The 18,551-nt window shown below is 34.6% G+C and overlaps 2 protein-coding genes across 3 annotated transcripts in view; one reads left to right on the forward strand and one right to left on the reverse strand.

The window, feature by feature from the left end:
• The window catches only part of si:ch211-197n1.2 (EF-hand calcium-binding domain-containing protein 6), a 34,594-nt gene extending 24,684 nt beyond the window's left edge, over positions 1–9,910 (forward strand). Inside the window, exons 13-18 of the mRNA XM_041258802.1 lie at positions 3,692–3,827; positions 4,520–4,644; positions 5,947–6,190; positions 6,597–6,769; positions 8,045–8,213; positions 9,003–9,910. Of these exons, the coding sequence (XP_041114736.1) occupies positions 3,692–3,827; positions 4,520–4,644; positions 5,947–6,190; positions 6,597–6,769; positions 8,045–8,213; positions 9,003–9,245 (1,090 nt within the window). The 3' untranslated portion in view covers positions 9,246–9,910. The remainder of the gene's footprint in view (positions 1–3,691; positions 3,828–4,519; positions 4,645–5,946; positions 6,191–6,596; positions 6,770–8,044; positions 8,214–9,002) is intronic.
• A 5,991-nt stretch (positions 9,911–15,901) lies between these two features.
• Positions 15,902–18,197, reverse strand: LOC121297625 (hairy and enhancer of split-related protein helt-like). 2 transcript variants are annotated; one of them, XM_041224176.1, is made up of 4 exons: positions 18,168–18,197; positions 17,358–17,462; positions 16,829–16,925; positions 15,902–16,386 (listed from the first exon to the last, which is right to left on the reverse strand). In XM_041224176.1, the coding sequence occupies exons 1-4, from the start codon at positions 18,192–18,194 to the stop codon at positions 15,902–15,904; spliced, it is 714 nt and encodes a 237-aa protein (XP_041080110.1). In that variant the 5' UTR covers positions 18,195–18,197. The 2 variants fall into 2 exon arrangements, with proteins under 2 accessions (XP_041080110.1, XP_041080032.1); XM_041224098.1 differs by having other exon boundaries at positions 15,902–16,383; positions 18,168–18,194.
• Between the last annotated feature and the right edge of the window lie 354 nt (positions 18,198–18,551).

Raw genomic sequence — 18,551 nt, forward strand, 5'->3', positions numbered from 1 at the left:
GTAGGATTCTCATCCAGGTATATTTTGACCTTAGACAGGTGGAGAGTAAGTAGTTTTTTTTATTATATATTGGCGATTAATTCCTGATTAGGAATTCAAAAATACTGTCAGAAAAAAAAGATGAATTGAACAAGAATCATCCAGTGAGGGCTGAAATACATGATTTGATTGGAATAAACATTGAAATTGACAGTTAAAAAAATGCTGTGCCATATCTAATCACACTTTGTTTCATAAAACTAAACCGTTTAATTTATAAGTCAAACAAAACTATATTTTATTTATAAGTCACCATCACAAATACAGGAGCAGGCCTCAGCCCTGCCACACTTGCATATTTTTTTTTGATGTCGAGTAATGCAATCTGTCAAGCTTGGATGAGATACAGACAAAAATTGACCAAAGCCTCACTGAAATTTGAAGTCATAGACTTACATCGTCTCTGAATATTAATTTGAGACAAAAATGTCCCTTATTTAAGACCACTGCACCCACAAAGCATTAGACAGGTAACAAAAAAAAAAAAAATGGTCCAAAACTAAACAAACATGCTGCATGGTTCAATAAACCTCAAACCTGAACCTAAAAGTATATTCAAATCCAACTTTAAGAAAACATGTTTCTCTGATCTGTTTGACCGAAGAGTCTTGTGGCTGGCTTTTGATTGAGAAAAGCCCAACCCAACATGCTGTATGACATATTTGTCAATGCGTCTCAAATCTGCCCCTTTAGAACTCTTTCTTCCCGCTCCAATGAGGCGTTCTCTCTCTCTCTCTCTCTCTCTCTCTCTCTCTCTCTCTCTCTCTCTCTCTCTCTCTCTCTCTGTGTGCTGGGAAGAAGTTGAATCCTCTTTTCTTGAGTTTACTCATTCAGTCCTGGGTCTCTTCAGAACAAATGCGACCCGTTGTGTCAGATCAGATCAGAATGCATGGTTTCACTGTAGTCATCTAATAGCTGGATCTAAAACTATCACTCTCTTTCCACAAGCTTTGAGAGTTAAAGTTTAATATCACTGGCCAATACTGTCTTTACCTAGAAACCAGTCACAGAGCGAGTCAAATATTGTAGTAAGTCCAAAATAGCATATTAACTCTCATGAATGTTTTATAATTTACATATTCTTTCTCATTTTGCTAACTTTTACAAAGATTTGACCCCACATAATGTTCTGCCTCTAATGTGAAGCTCAGATGTCTTGCAATTGATAATTCTCTATACAGATATTAATCAAGCCTGGATTTTTTATGCACTATTTGTAAATTGACTTTCAATATCTATAGTCAAGTTGTATTACTTTTCTTTTTCTTTAGTATGAATGGAATTTTAAATTCCACACCGAATACCAGAGTTATTCTAGTTTAAATCTCTGGAGTATTCGCAGCAAATCAATCCGATCTCTTTTTTTATTCACACATTTGTTGCATATTGATCTGATCGACTAGAAAGGATAAAGAAATATATTTAAGGTAACTGCGTCAAGGTGTTATTGTGTGTTAAAAAAATAAATAAATAAAACAAAACAAATAAAGCTAACATTTAGTTGAATAGGAATTAAAATTTTCAACAAATTTAACACATTAAGGATTTAGTATAATGGGTTATGACATGGGGGTGGGGATATGCAAAATCTGTAGTTTAGTCTCTCTTTTTTTTTTAACAAACTGTCTTAACCAGTTAGTGTCTTTGGAGCACACCAGTTTTCAGTGAATTCTAGCCTTCTGAAATCATGCTGTGTGGTTGTGTGTTCAGGCTTACCTGAATTATCAGATAGGGTGTCTTCACTGAGGTGTACAGTCCTGGGTCAGCAGAAACATGGGTTGAAATTTTCCACCCTTTATTATTCGCCCTCTGAACCCTTATGAAAATAACCCTTGATCGATTCCTCAGTTGGTGGTTGTACTTTTAGTCCCTGTTCTACAACTCTTAAGTGCTTTACCCTTCATTGATCTTCTCAGTTCTCCCTTGTCAAGCCTACTTATCACATTTTTCACATTTTTTTTAACCCATTGATTCTATTTAAAAAAAAAAAATGTTTTCTTTACTTGCTATAAAGATTACAAATCAAGGAAATCAGTTTCTTCTAATTGTGCTTATAAATCTATACTACATATTTTCACCTTGATAAAATGTAAATAATGGAGTAAGAAGTAAAACAAGACTTTAAAATAATATCTAGCATACAAAAAAAAAACCTCAAGGGAAGAATAACATGGAACTGATCTGCTGTATCTCAGACCTTTTCTATAAGGTTAAAACTAATCAGGGATTATTCACGTTTCCATTAGTATGCATTTGCTATTTTTTTTCCAAATTTTTTTTTTTTTTCAAAATAAACTATGTGGCCTAGTCACCCTGGTCTCCCTGGTGAATATTAAACACGAAGAGGTTTAATATTCAGGTTGCTGCTGTGGTACTTTTACTAATCTAATGCACACTTTCTGTTTTGGGGAAATGCAAAAGAATAAGTTAAATTGAGCAATATTTTAGCTCAGGCTCTGAAAGTGTGCCTCTCTGAAATCCTCAGCACCTGCAGGAGAAATGCGGGTCATTTGCACACACATAAGTGAATGGGCAATGAATAAATCATGTATCCTTGCCTCCAACAATACCACCTTGCAGCTCCCTCTCCCGTGTCAGTGAATTTGACCATTCCTAATTCTTTTTGATAAAGTCTTCAAATTCTTGCCCACTGTGAGGCTAATTTTTTTTTTTGTCTTCGCTTGATTGATTTGGCATGATCCTGGGTCAACCTTTAAAACCCACATCTCTCTCCAAGACCAGAGTGGCCCTTATTTCCAAAGGCAATGAAAGTGTCTGCCATTTCCCCAGACAAAAGCTTGGAGGCTTTCAGCTAATAACACCCAGAGGAGCAGCCATGTGGTTCACTGAAGCGCACAAGAAACCCATTAGGGATACCTTTTTTGTTTTGTTTTTTATTTGGATCTTATAGAATTGACCGGTGTGTCAAGTTTGTCAGGTGTTTCAAGTACTTGACTAGCCCACTTTTTTAATAAGGTGAAGGTATTTACAATTTTGTAACTGCCTTGTCAGGTTGTTTAAGTGTGTTTTATAAATTGGGAATTACATTTTTTAAAGCTGTAGAATATCACACAGAGTACATTAATATATATATATATATATATATATATATCTATATATATATATATATAATATAATATATAGTATATATAGATATATATATATATATGATCATACACTGCATACTACATTTAGAAAACATTTTGGTGAAAAATGTTTTCAAACTTTCAAACAGTTACTTAGCTGTCTCAAGAATATAAGTTTAGCCAAAAGCACATCAATATGATGTTTATTTTATGTAAGCTTTTATTTATAAAGTTTACTTTAAAGTACTACAGAAAAATGAATCTTGGATAAGAGTTTTTATAAGAAGTTTTTATCTAGGTGTGATGTTTTTAAGATAACTTGAACTTCAGCAGCAGCTTGTACAATATCAAATGCTAAATTGGAACAAATACTGTAATGGTTCTTCAGTTTAAACATACAAAAAAAGTTTGTTGTCTTATTTATCCAGAATTAAAATGATACACTAAACTCTCTGAATCCCAGCGGTCTGAGCTGATCTATAAATATAGAAATCAAACATTAACGACATATAATTAATGTGTAAAGTCTCTGGTTTTTGTAAACAGTTTTATTTTTGGATTTGCAGGAAAGGAGTGCCCAGCCTATTTGATGTAAAGTCTGAAATAACATCCACCACAAAGAGCAGTGTGGAGGAGATGAAGCAAAACCCCAGTCTAAAACAAGAGAGGTCCCAATACAAGCATGGGAGAACACCAGGCCAGGTAAAAAAAAAAAAAAAAACTAAGCAAAGACTGCAAGTCAAACGAACAAACAGTATGAGATGTCATTTGTTTGACAGTAGATACAGGAAAACTTTGGACTAACCTACACTTAGTATTAGTAGGAAGGCCTGCAAACACACATATGCAAACAAGCAACCTGCATGAACTAAACCTTCATATATATATGGTAATGAGCTACCTACTAAACCAGGTATAGCAGTGGCTAAAAGTGAGAACTATCAAGATTCTAATCAGTAAGGTAGGATTCGTTTATCAAGCATGTTATAGAGTATATAGTAAGTTCAATGGTTCCTACATTTAAACTATGTCTTTCTTCTGTTTGTTAGTCATAACCAGCCTTGGGAAGAATACATACTGTATGACAAAAATGATTAAATGTATTAATCTAAATACTGTATCAGGTTTATATTGATGTTTAAACAGCGTTATTCCTAAACTTGCAAACCCTGTTATAACTTAGACCATTTTCCTCTGTACTGTAGTAGTATTTAGTGATGTTAACACTGGGTCACAAAAACAAATCAATGGTAGTGACATAGTCTCTATCTATTGTTCTGCAATAATACATTGTATAATGCAGAGGATTAATTTCATCAAGGTAGTCTGTCTCTGTTCTTTCACAACGTTACGTTTTATGAAATCCATCTTTTCTTTTTTTTTCTTTTACACAGCTCTTCGGGATTATAAAAACTCTAGTAAACAAAAACTACCAGGCTGTTGAGAAGACGTTTGAGGAGCTGGATGAAAACAACACAAAACGCCTCACACAAGAAGCCATGTACCAGCTTTTAAAAGGGTACTTTTTACTTTACCAAAGAATATAAAATACCAGAATTACACAGTCAAACAGAAGGCAAATATTTGCTCAGTTATGTATTAATTTCATAAATGAAGCCGAGTGTGATTTTTCTTCTTGCCATTTCCTTTTGCTTTTCGGATACTGTCTTCCTTTGACCCTTCTGTTATTATTCCCCTTTATCTCTCTATTCATTTCGGTATAGAGAATTTTGGTCGCTGCCCTAAGTAGAGTTTGAGATGAATAGGGCATCTCTGCTGATTTGCATAATCAGAGCTGTGGCACCAGTTTTCAGACTGGTGAACACATCAGGATTGTGCCAACTATAGAAAGGTAAGACCCTGCTGGAAAGCTTTCCAAAAAAATAATGACACTAGAGGGTTTAATTAAACACGCATGTTGATAGAGGTTACTACATTTGATATTTATGTGTCTTGTATTTTTTTATTATTTTTTTTTTTATTATAACAGTACAAACAATTGTGTTGTATCACTTTTGATTTTCATGCAACCAAGTAAAACCTTTTGTGCTTTTCACATATATTAAATCTGTATTTATTTTGTTTCCAGCACATTTCTATTAAAACTGTTACTGAGCTGTTCATAAACAATATGACTATTATTTGATTAATTATAGAATTAATATTAAGGAATGCAATGGTCCATATTTTGAAGAAAAGGCAAAAGCCAATCTTCCAAAAAGTATAAAACTATCAAACAAATTAGTTGCCAGAAGCAGTTCATTTATTGTTCTTGCAAGTTTTATAGATTAAGAACATTATTTCATTCCTCTGATTAAACCAGGGCCCTTTGTATTTAGAATAAAGAAACCATTTTTTTTTTGTTTATCTTGTTTTATTGTTATTTGTTTTACTACAAAACAAAGTGTTCATATATTTCAAATAAAGTAAAAATTACTGTTATTGTAAACAACAAAGAAAACCATAATGCTAATTTGAAAAAAAAAAAATCTAAAAAACAAAAGTCACAGCCCAATTCACAAAGCTTTGAATAAATGCTCTATTTAAATTATTCTCCTATCCCCTTGAAAAAAGAGCATTCATTAATTATGGAGCTATGTTATCTTATATCTTTCTAAATATATTGTATATTCCTCAGTCATGGTCTCTAATACATTCTGCTGGCAGACAGTTTTTTAAATTCTCGGTAGCCTGCCAAGTTTTGGCATTGCTGTTCTTAAAGAGGTACATTCCCAGCTCCCTTCTTGCTGTGAGATACTTGTATTCATCGTTCTACAGCAGCATATCCCACTTTCTAAAGCTGCCCTTTTTTATTTTACAGATTTGACATCCACCCAGAAGTTAGCCGGGGGGAGATCCGGAGACTTTGGGAAACTTTGATTACGAACCAAGACAAGACGCTCGATTTCTTGGAGTTTGTGAGGCATTTTGGCTACTCTCCCAAGTCAGCCTGTTTTCCCAATGCCAAGATCAGTCCACCGAAGAAAGGAGATGATAATTTCAGGCTCCGCTCCAAAAAACTCAACTGCGCCTCGGATATACTTGTTGATAGTGTGCGTGCCAAGGTAAGGCTGCTAATAAGAACTTGCAAATTTCATGGTTTGTGCTTGCATGTCTCTTTGTTTTTGTGATTAAGTGCTTGTTAAAGTGGCAGGCTGGCTGCACTGGGGACAGAACTCCTCTGTTTATCAACAGAAAATGCCTGCTTTCCTTGACTCTTTACTTATGCCCCATGGCCACTGTCTTAGTTTTCGAAATTATAGTCTATCCTCTGTACTCACCCAATCAGTGGTATCCCTGAACTACAGTACAAAACTATACAGTCCCAGTAAGCAGTAACAAGAATGGGTCTATCATTTGGAAAGTGGTTTTACTTTAAACAAGATGGTGACCACCTTTTGCTTTAAGCAAGTCTTTCTTCTTTTTCTTTTGCACCATTCTCCTGTTTCATTTGCACATTTTGCACCTTAGGTGGAGTACTTGTGGGATGACCTCCAAAAAGAATTTGATGCACTGGACCCTTACCACACTGGATTTGTGACCAAGGAGGAATTCAAAGACATTCTGACTGAGCTCTGTGTGCAGCTCAATGCATACGAGTGTGACATGCTGGAAAAGAAATTTGAAAAAAAAGGAGATGGACGGTATGGTTGACTTCAAATAAAGTATTACTCTGAAATTGACTTGTGAGTATAGAAAGAGACTATCCCCCTTCTGCATACCTATGCTAAGCAGTCTGGTCTAGGGGTCAGGAAGGATGACTTGAATGGACAGCTTAAACACTGACTTCAGACTATGTCATTTCACCTTCTTGTGACTAAATTCATCCAGCTGTAAAACAATATACAGAGTGCTCTATAGCATAACTCAACTGCAGCTTTTCAGCTAGTGCTTACATAATTTAAAAGACAACTAGCATGGTCCAAAAACACACCATGATGCTCTACAAACGAGACCTTAATTAATTTAGTATTTAATATCTAAAGCATAGCTACACTGAGGAGTTTAATTAAAGCAAATTAGTTCAATTACATTTCATCCAGTAATTCTGAAACGTCCTGAAGGCAAGTGCACAAAGCTAGTTTAACATGTCAGGGTACAATATCAACCACCTTCTGTCAGTAAGAAATGTTTACTTGTTATTAGAATCAGTTAAACACTTTCACCTAACTTAGCATTTGAGGTGCATTGCTGCCATTCTTCTTTCATTATGAATATCTAAAGGGACTTTGTGTTGTATTTTTGTTTTCGCTTGTTCACCATATTGGAGACATCCTATCTGGTAAAATATATTTTCAGTTCTGTGATTCCAAGCATTACTTAAAGCTCTAGTAGCTGCTTGCGCAGACTCTGGCCATCCTGCAGCTTTAAAAAAAAAACCTGTAAGAGCGAAGCTGTGGTTGCAAACCAAAGATGCTCTAGATTTGCCTGCCAATCTAAATATAATAATGAATAACCCAAATACTGCCATCTTGGGGAAGAACAACATTTAGGTTAGCTACTGTATTTGCTATAATTAATTGTATCAGTTTAGTTAACTTTGTATTTAAATTATGTGTAAGTGTTATTTCATCTATGCAGTTAGTTTAGGCTGGAGCATGGGGTGTAACAAGTCTTGCAGTTAGAGTAGCGTCAGGCAAACTTCAGCTGAAAGCAGCCAGTGCAGATAACTTGGGCCAGCAAAATAATGGTGTGGTTGCTTCTTTGTCTCAATCAGGTTAGAGTTGACAGGGGTGCCTTGGTGCTACCTGACTGAAAAAAGGCAGTACTGAAAGGTATTTCAAATGAACCAAGGAAAAATCAATATAGTCACACTTTTAAATGTGTCTGAATCTGGGGATGAAGTCTGTCTGAAACGTATTGCAGGGATTTGTATGAATGCTCATGCGCACAAAATGACAAAACATGCATTGTTTCAGAGTAAGCTATCTGGAGTTCTTGAAGCCATTTGCACTGCAGAGACAGATGTGGAGGAATGGCACGAACATGGCAGCCGTCCTACAGCATTCCCACAGAGATGCCAGTGAACCACCAGCTGGCAATCACACTTCAGGACTGGATACTTTTACAACCAGGCTGAGGAATAAGGTAAGAGAACAAATAAAAAATGTAGAAAACTATTTTGGGACCAGTTCAAAAGATGCTATCCTTAAAAATGGAAGCAAACGCCTTTTGGTAGGACTTCAACAGATTCCTACAAAAAGTCATGCAGCCTTTATGAGGGTGTCATGTTTTGAGAAGGGCTCTTAATCTTCTAATGTTGGTAAGCATTTAAATTAAGCATAATAGCTGCCCTCCCCCTTAGACAAGGCCAAAAAACAGGTGGAGGCTGGGAAGGAGGAGACGAACTGACTTACAGCGAGGATGAATGGATTGATTTAATATATAAACCCCTTTCTAGCTGATCATTGGACGTGTTGTCTATCAAATGATGAATGAGATACTAGCCATTTGACAGACGAATGTTTTGTTAATGAGGTTGCCTAATATGTTTGATGTTTACGATTTTAATCTGTCTTAAAAGTGAGTTCCCTTCCTGAACCACTGCTTTGCTAAATGTCTTGTTTGTCTGTATCTGCTTCTACTGCTATTACTCAACAATAACTTGAAATACAGTACGTATACAATGACTGCTTCAGTTATTCCTTACATTTCTACTTCTGCATTGTCTTCTACTACTGCTTCCACTGTAACAATTTAGGACACCCAATATGAGAAACATCTAGGTGGACCGGGACACCAGATGACCTGCCCAACGTGATATAGCAAACAACTATGTTCCCCAGGACTATTAACCCATTATCCTTTCCCATCTCTACCCACCAGATTCCTTCAAATATTAATCTCTTTGTTTCTTTTCTTTCTGTTATCCGACAGCTTCAAGGGGAGTGGAAGAATCTCTGCAGAGCTTTTAAGAAGCTGGACAGTGATGGCAGCGGCTTTCTCTCTATTACAAAGTTTAAATCTGTCCTGAAACTCTGCAACCTTGTTCTGGATGAAGACGAAGTTTATCACATCTTGTCAAAGTTTGATCACAACATGGATGGGCACATAGAATACAATAAATTTCTGGAGGAGGCATGCAAGAAAGAAACAGCCATTGGTGAAAATATTGAGTAACATCTGTAGTTCGCATTAGCATAACATGAATGTTACATATAAAGTTACTTTATAACTTACTTACAACATTGAAACTATTGCACTTAGTAGGACATGCTGAAAGGAAAAACAAACACAAAACTTAAATGTTGTAAACCTGAATGTGTTGTAAAGGTTGAGAACTGTTAGAAGTGTGCAATTAGTGTCATATTATAACAGGGTTTGCTGTGGAAATTAGATCAGGGACCAAATACTATAATATTTATCATTGAATAACTAACTGCACTGTATTCTCCTTTTGATGTTGACTGGAAAATGTTGCTCACCTTCACTGTAATAAATTGCATTGGCATACTTGTTTAAAGGGCATTCAGATGCAATCTGTTAATTTGATAGTGTTGATACGTTGATATTGTCCCCTTTCAGGGCCATTACAATGTGGTACCTCCAGCAAAAAAAAAAAAAAAAAAAAAAAAAAGTGTTTTTCTGTTTTGTTGGGTCACTTGATAAATTAATCCATTCGTTCAGTAATCAAGATGCTTTTAAACAATTGATCATTTAAAGCAACTTTGGTTAATTAATTTGTTTAACTGTTCAGTGTTTATTTGTTTAAGTTTTTTTATATAGTTACTAGTAGATACATTTGTTTTAAAGAATTGTGAGATTAGCTTTGTAACCCAAAATTGTCGGAGATATTACTTTAAAAACTAAAAGAAAAAAAATAAATAGAAAAAGTTTATATATGTTGTAATAGCATCTGATTCTGTTAAAAATCAATTTTATTGGAATTATGGAAATTCTAAATATAATAAATGTTCTTCTTTCTGGAGTATTTTTAGTGATTGATGAGTATCATGGTTCTCCTGTGTGCTGTTTTTGAATTATGTTATCTGTCGTGTAATCTCTCAATTTAGCTAGTATAGCGACTACACCATCCAGGAAAGTTAAACACAGGAAATTAATAAACAACAATAAACGGGCTATTTTGATCTGTGTAGTCAGGTCAGTATTTCCCCCCAAAGAATGCAATACAGTAACGCAGTTCAACCTGGCTTTTATTGGATACAGCACTGGGTCTTAAAACAACACTATGGCCAAACTCACAATGAATATTATTTAAAAAAAAAGAAACAACACCACCACAAGATTAATCAATATAAACAAAAAGAAAAAGGCAAATGCAAAATCATAACACTTGTGAATAAATTGACAAATATAAATAACAGAAATAAATCATGCAAGTTAAACAATATAATACATAAATAAATCAATAAACCAATAACTAAATTGAATTAAATTCAAACTCACAGACTTGAAAAGTAGATTACAATAGATAAGCAAACAATGATTTTAATAGATTTAAAACAATGTATTAAAATACTAATACAACCATGTAAAATACCAAGAACAAAAGATACAAAGGAATAAAACCAGTTACCACAATCGAGAAGGAGGCACGGAGCATGTTCAGATTGACTACAACAAAGCGAGTGGATTTGTTATAAATAACTTTGCTATATAAATAAATAAATAAATAAATACATAACAGAGGGTTTACAACAGTTCTTCATTAAATGCATTGAATAGGACTAGTTATACATACACAGTGCATGTAACCTAAATATTTAAGAATATAGCCCGTTAAAGGGGATTGTAAAACAACAGGACACTGCTCTGCCATTGTTTTCTATGGAGGTCAACCCTTCTGTTATTACTAAATAAAGGAACAGGAAAAAGAGCACAGCTGAAATGATGACACTAATTTGATACACAGGTTCTAAAACCCCTGCTGATGAAACACTTTACATGGACACTCTCAAAAATTGTTTGTCAAGATACCTTTTTTTTTTCAGGCAAACAGAGGTAAATAAATAAATAACTTTAAAAAGTAAATGGTGATAATGGCATTGCTATGGCGTGTTCCTCGGTGATAATGGGACTTCCTTGTTCCTACAATCTCAGGCTTTCTTGACTGAGTTCAATCCATACCTCTTCACGCTCCACAGCAATGCTATTATCTCTTGATTCTAGCACAGTGGTTTTGAGATAACACTTTGTATGTATATATTTATTTATTTTGAAATGTAGAGAGAATCACATGTAACAGCCCAAAACATCACCGTGTGGACCTTTGACCAGAGTCTTTGGATGTTTCAGGTATGTCTCTAATTTTTGTATATCTAGAGATAAGAAGAAAAATGTGTTTTCAGATATTTTAAAACCTTGGCTTGTCGTTCTGTACAATTTTCAAAACGGAACTATGGTAACTCCACAAATAGACCGAAAAGGATGAAGCGCGTGGACAGACAGGTATATCAGCGCTGCTTCTTCGTTGTCATTGAAAAGTCTGACTCATTTTCATCGACACCAGAGCCGGGATATTTAGGAATAAATAAATATCACATTATTTTACAAAAGAAAAGGGTGTACTTCATCAGGCTACACAAACATAAATAAATAAATAAATAAATAAACAAAAAATAAGTAAACAATTACTGTTTTTAAAATAAAGTAGCCTACACGTTCAGTTTGCACTGAAACACAATTGGTCAAAGGACTGCGTTGGAAAATATGTATTTATCTTGGTAATTTTCTGTGCTGACTGATACTAACTTATGCTTCAGAAATAAGTATTTAAAATGGAATTTAGAAACATATTAAGCTATCCAACGTGCTGCCTTCTGCGTCTTACCCCTACCTGCACGCTCGCATCTTTTTGTCATAAAAAAAAGGTTTATGTCTATCGATCAGATTAATGCGATCATGTTTACAGCTGACACCTGCATGCCCCCTTTACATTTAGTATAGCTTTGGGTTTTCCAAGAGATTTGCGTGTGTGGCTGGAACACGTTGATCTGTTTGTTCAATAACGCTTGGGAGCACAAGTGAGCTCTGTATTAAGGAAACCTCGAGCTGGGGCAATCCCGGCTGAGGGCTCCTTATGCCTTAGGACAGCAATCGGGACCCGGAGCACCAGCAATCGGCTTTGCTCCTTCCTTCTACGGAGAACCTTTGATTTCATGTGGGTGATTATTTTTATTCCTGCTCACTCAAGGGTGATGCCCAAGGAATCAGAGATTGTCCCCATTCAGCGTCATTACAAAGGGGCACCTCCAGCAAAAACCACTATGAGTTTTTCTGTTTTTGTTGGGTCTCTCTTGGAAACTAATGCTATACAACTTACTTAAAGAAAGAGCGAGGGGAATCAGGGAGTAATTAATTAATGCATTGTGGGAGAAGGAACACACATTTAAATCACAAGCTGGATTGAATCAATTCCCTCCTGGTTTGAACACACATGTTTAATCTTTTGGAAAGTCAAGCTATCTGCAAGTTCGACTTTTGGCCAAAGTTGGAAAATTTGGGACTTTGGGTAGAGATTTTAAATGGAGGTGGGTGGCGAAAAAAAAAAAAGACTTTCTTATCTTTAGTACGATTGTAGATTCAACGAAGGGTTTGATAAGACTGTCATGGATCACTGAAAGTTTTCAAAATTCTATGTAAATGCTCTAAATTTAAACTGTGGTGACCCTGCATTTAAAACTTTAATCCCAGTTACAATAAAGAACGGTCTGTCTAATTTGCCTAAATATATGGAAATTGCTGGGCTTGCCAAACCTTTGAGTTAGACATTGAAAGAGACATGGTGTGAGATATGTGTATAAACTATAGAAACGAGATGGGTAAAACTATTCCACATTAGTCCGTGTAATCATACATTACAAACAAATATATATAATATATATATAGACACACACACACACACACACGCACACGCACACGCACACGCACACACACGCACACGCACACGCACACGCACACGCACACACACACACACTCGTATATTTAGAATTATACTTCGTTTTGAAAACGACATATTTTCATATGGGACTTCATATTTTTAACGGGACATTAAATATTTTATGCATGTTTACTCCCTGTACCAGAAGAAGCATACAACCCTGAAAGAGACAAAATCCGTACCTACAGTTGATTCTTTGAAATGAATTAGGCCTAAACATTTCAATTCAATACGTTATGACTTATAATAACCCATGGCTGTTACATTGAACAAGGCCTTATCCCACTGTTTTGTTAAAGTTGTTAAGGTTTACAAATTGAGGGTCAGTTGTCGGGTGACCTCGGTCAATAATGTGTCAATCCCCCTTGCCTTAACACACGGGATTAACTCTTAATGTTGATTTTCCTTTGAGTGAAAGTATTTACTAACCGTATTTGTTATTTTCATTCTATTTAAATATAGGTGGTGGCGCATGCAATTTAAATATAGGTGGTGAACATAAGACGCTGTCCACTTTCTCAAACTATTGAAACTAATTTTTAAATTTAAACGATCACATAGACGACGATAACAAAAACATACCAGTCTGATTCCAAATTGTACTGGTTGCTACTGTGCAACTAAATTAATGATTAAAACACCTGATTTATAAATACTAACAATACTACTACTACTAATAATAGTAATAATAATAATATCATCATCATCATCATCATCATTATAATTATTATTTGAACATAGTAAACGTGGGGTATATGTATGTATGTATATATGGCAAATATATATATATATATATATATATATATATATATATATATATATATATATATATCTATATATATTATATCATACTATATATATATATATCCATTCAACTGCGGAACAGCATAGACTACAAAAATATCTACTAAATATAGATTACTAAAAATAAATAATAGGGTTTATTATTTCATAGTAATGTATTTACTTATTTATTTAATATTATAAATAGTTATTGTTTTATTACTCATTCACACACCTTGCCTGGGTCAAACGCAGACACTGATCGTCATACTGGCCACGTGGATCAATAAGATAGATAAACCATAAAATCATATTACAATTGCATTAATAATAAACAATAGAATATAGTTCCAATAAATGTATTCGTTTACATTCCAGTTACAATTTAAAAACATCTGTGGTATCTTTACAAATCCATTAAAACACAGTATTGGTACATGACAATTGGTATAAACAATGAGACCACGTCGGTTTAAGATACATCTGAAACATTCTGAAGCAAAAATAATTATAATACAGATTTTACAGTGTTTAATCTGTGGATGACATGAGGACAGACAGGTGAAAAATATATGATTTTATTATTTTATGACCTATCCACGAATGCGTAAAAATAATGCCCATGAACCCGAATAATTTGAATGCAATACATTGTAAAGAAATCCATGTTTAGTGAATTTGTTTACGTGGGATCATGTTCTTGTTATGTTCTTGTTATGTTTACAAAAAATGTCCAAATCACTTTTAACTAGAAACCTCCGTAAATGAACTGGCGACGGTGTGTTCGCCTCCATTGGCTGAATGATGGCAAACAAGCCACATTTACGCAACAAGAACCATACCTAATATTAGTCATTCAGTTATCACGAACTATGCTTTTGTGTAAATCAACCGCATGACTATTTAATCTGGGCGTTTGTCACAGCATTGCAATGTGACACCAAATGTACAATATCTATTAGATTATAAACACATTTTAGGGTTTATGTTAACTGCTTTATAGACATATTTGGATGTACAAAAAACACGACTGTTACCATAATAAACATTGCAGGGTGAGGCATATAAATACTAAACTGTGTATAGCGAGATGAATTTGAATCCTACATGTTCGTTTTTGCAGTAGACTAAGGTATTCAACCGCATTATAAAACATAGACCTTATAGAATAGATTATACACATTTTGTGTTTATTGTTTTAGACATTTTGATATTTACAGCTAAAGAGTAAAGGATATAATTAAAATGTGTTCAGAATCAGTCGTATAGTTTTTTTTTGTTTGTTTTTTTTTTGTTTTTTTTTTGTTTGTTTTTTTCCCCCTAAACACTTGATTTACAGTGTGGATCACTGCCCTTTTTAAATTAAAATTATGCTCGCTGTCCATGCGGTTTGCCACGATTTAGAGGAAAACTGCAAGTAGGTAGAAAAAAAATATATAATATATATATATATATATATATATATATATATATATATATATATATAATATATATATATATATATATATATGTTGGTAATGCAGACATAATTTCGTTACTGCAATGGAAACCTGATTAAATAGTCTGAGTGCATGTGTTTTCATCAAAGATAAAAGAACAATAATAAAGCGAATTAAACTTTTTTGCCCAATTCGCTTCAAACCACTATAGTATTTGAATTTGAAGGTGTATGCGTATCAGCTAAATTATTTTCTTCAGAGCACCATATGGTGAACAACTAAAACATACTGACAATCTACAGGTTGCCCGTATACACACGACCAGAACTGAACCATTAGTGCACCAGTCTCCAAATCTCTAATCAGATTCTACTGGAATCATAGTTTATTCGTGTTATTCCAAAGTCTTTGGCTGTTAATGACGTTCTTATTCTAAAGTTATTACTGAATAGGACCCATTGTCAGCATTATTTGCTGCATGGTAGTTTTAGAACAAATTCAAAGTATGATACTTAAGACGTCAAAGCAACAGAAAAAAGCAAAAAACATGAACACAAAAAAGGCAATTTAATGTTTTATTAAAACGTATGTATACATGGGACTTCGTGTAACAGATAACTTAAGTAACTATATAAATATTAGACCAGTTGTATTTACAATGCAGCATGTTGTGCACTGTGCAGGCTGAATGCGTTTGCATGGGATTGTCCAATGAAGTTGATGTAGTGGTGGTCGAGTCCTTGCACAGGCGACAAATAGCTGCCGTGTTGCTGTCCATGCGTTGTCACTGGCAGAGCTGAATTTGGTAAATAAGGGATGGCTGGGGTCCGAGCAGAACCGTGCCATGAAAAGTGTCCGGGTCCTTGCTGAAAAACAGAGTCACTCGGGTTGTGACTTTGGAAGTCCGTTGTGGAGTGAAGCTGGCACAAGAACTCTGAGGGGTCGGGCAATGCGCCTAGTGGACTAAACACCGGTTCCGTGACAAAACGTGACTTTGACTGGAGGAAAGTCAGGATCCTGGCGTACTTGGTGTCTTTTGTCTCCATCCTTTCAACTGTGGTCAGGTAGTGAACTAGATTCTTCATACATTCGTGATAGCCGTAGTGAAAATAGTTCGCAAACTCTGCCAACAACTCTCCTGGGATAAAAAACAAATGGGGAAATTAGTACATTGAAATTAACAACGCTTTTAGAATGGTTTACATTTTATCATAACAGGCTACACTAACACATTGGTTTTCCAACCCACAACCAAATAGTGTTTGTCTATGAATGTGTCCAAAAAGGTAAATAGATGTAACAACACAAATGATAATAAAAGTAGTCACATACTGAAAAGGAAAAGTACCCTTCCCTCTCCACATGCCACCCCTTTGCCACATTGTACGACACGTAGACAGTAAGGTAATCAGTGGTGTCTGTCTGGCTAATTGAATATTTAATAGCATAGATGCTTATTTCTATCACTTATCTTATTGTAACAACAGACCGTAATATAATGCACAAAAAATAAATATATCTAGTAGTATCAAACGATGAAAGGTAAGACAAAGCACTTTACAAGTTGCATTCGTATATACCTTTCTCTCTTCCCCGGGGAAAGTCAGCAGAATGAAGGGCTCTTAGATACTGCACGGTCATCTCCAGGATCTCTGCTTTCTCCAACTTACCAGAGCTCTGCAATTAAACCATTATATCTTATTACAAAATATACCAGGGGAAATCTGAATTGAAATGAGAACAAATGCTGGCGCCTTTGTGAATATAACACATACCACAATATAAATAGCCTACACTGTTAACCTAAAAGTTAAAAAATTAAACATACATGTAATGCAACGGATTTTAAACACATATAGATCATGTCTCATATTTTACATTTTATTTTAGTATTACTTCTCAAACAATTAAAATAAACACTAAACGCGTTTAAAATTGTTGCACGACATGCATGCTTAATTCTTAAAATCTGGTTTTACATTTTACCACATCAAATAAGAATCATAATACACCAAATAGAGTATAACACACCGTCTCTAAGTATTGTATACACGTATTCCCTGAATATATGACTATTGCACACAGACCAATAGGGTACCCCATATTTACCTGTTTTGCAAGAGCCATTGGTACGGTTTTGCTAAGTTCATTAAGGCATCGGTTAATACGGTCTCTCCTTCTCTTCTCAATCACCTTGTGCGAAACTGGAGTCTTCTGCTGGAAAATGTAATGAAAGCATTTGTAAAAAAATATATACAAAAGTCAATAATAAAAATAGATACAGACTTAATAGCTGTTATGGCACAGAGGTTGGGTGAAATGTAAAATCACAAGTTGTTACGGGATATAGAAAAGTGCGGGTTATTAAAGTTCTGTCACAATCGATGTAGATATATTTATTCTACTCGGCTTATTTGTGATGTGTATTTAAATAAAATAATAACTATAACTCGAATTCTTAACATTGGTAACATTGCCTGCAAAAACGTAGATCAAATTATTATGTTTTGAAAATGAGTGAAGTGTCTGAGGACTCAACATAAAATCTGTAGATCACTAGCAGAGTGTTTAAAATACATTATCTTGTCCTGAGTTCGTTTACGCTTTGGCATTCTTTATGTTTTCAATATTTTATATTATGTTATAAACTAAGTATACCAATTGTAATTAAATATACCAATTGTATATATATTATATAATAATATATATATATATATATATATATATATATATATATATATGTGTGTGTGTGTGTGTGTGTGTGTGTGTGTGTGTGTGTGTGTGTGTGTGTATATATATATATATATATATTATATATATTATCATATATATATATATATATATATACGTATTTATCTACAAAGCTATTTTCAAAGAATATCCACATTCTCAATACAGAGCATAAAAGGGTTCCTTTACCTTGCGCTCCTTCGTCTTGGAGGACATCGTTTGATAAGAAAGTGAATAAATGAAAAAAAAAAAGAAATCTCTCTATTAGTGGACAGTTCGTCTGTTAGCTGTGTGTACAGCCCTAAGTGGACAAGGTCTGAGCGGCTCTGCCTGAACGTTGCTCCTTATAAAGCGATCATTTGGGCCACTAATGCATTCATAGCTTAAATTATTCCATAGGATTAGAGAGGGGGGCGTTTGGGAAAAATGTGTGCATTTAGGATCAGTTAAAGAAATAGTAAAAAATCTGAAGCTATCGGCTGGGGGGGGGGCAGAACTGCTTTGTTAATCCACGTGGCTCTTCAAAAGACACGTGATTCATTTTAGAATATTATTTGCATAGTAACAACCCAG

Source organism: Polyodon spathula, chromosome 1 (assembly GCF_017654505.1).
Source record: "Polyodon spathula isolate WHYD16114869_AA chromosome 1, ASM1765450v1, whole genome shotgun sequence".
Classification (NCBI taxonomy): Eukaryota; Metazoa; Chordata; class Actinopteri; order Acipenseriformes; family Polyodontidae; genus Polyodon; species Polyodon spathula.

What these genes read in the sequence shown, in the direction of transcription:
- LOC121297625 (XM_041224176.1), bottom strand. Translation starts at nt 18,194, where the DNA reads ATGTCCTCCAAGACGAAGGAGCGCAAG. An exon ending in CAATGGCTCTTGCAAAACAG is followed by an intron (nt 16,926 to 17,357) that starts GTAAATATGGGG and finishes GTTTAATTGCAG; the next exon opens with AGCTCTGGTAAGTTGGAGAA. An exon ending in TCCCCGGGGAAGAGAGAAAG is followed by an intron (nt 16,387 to 16,828) that starts GTATATACGAAT and finishes TTTTTATCCCAG; the next exon opens with GAGAGTTGTTGGCAGAGTTT.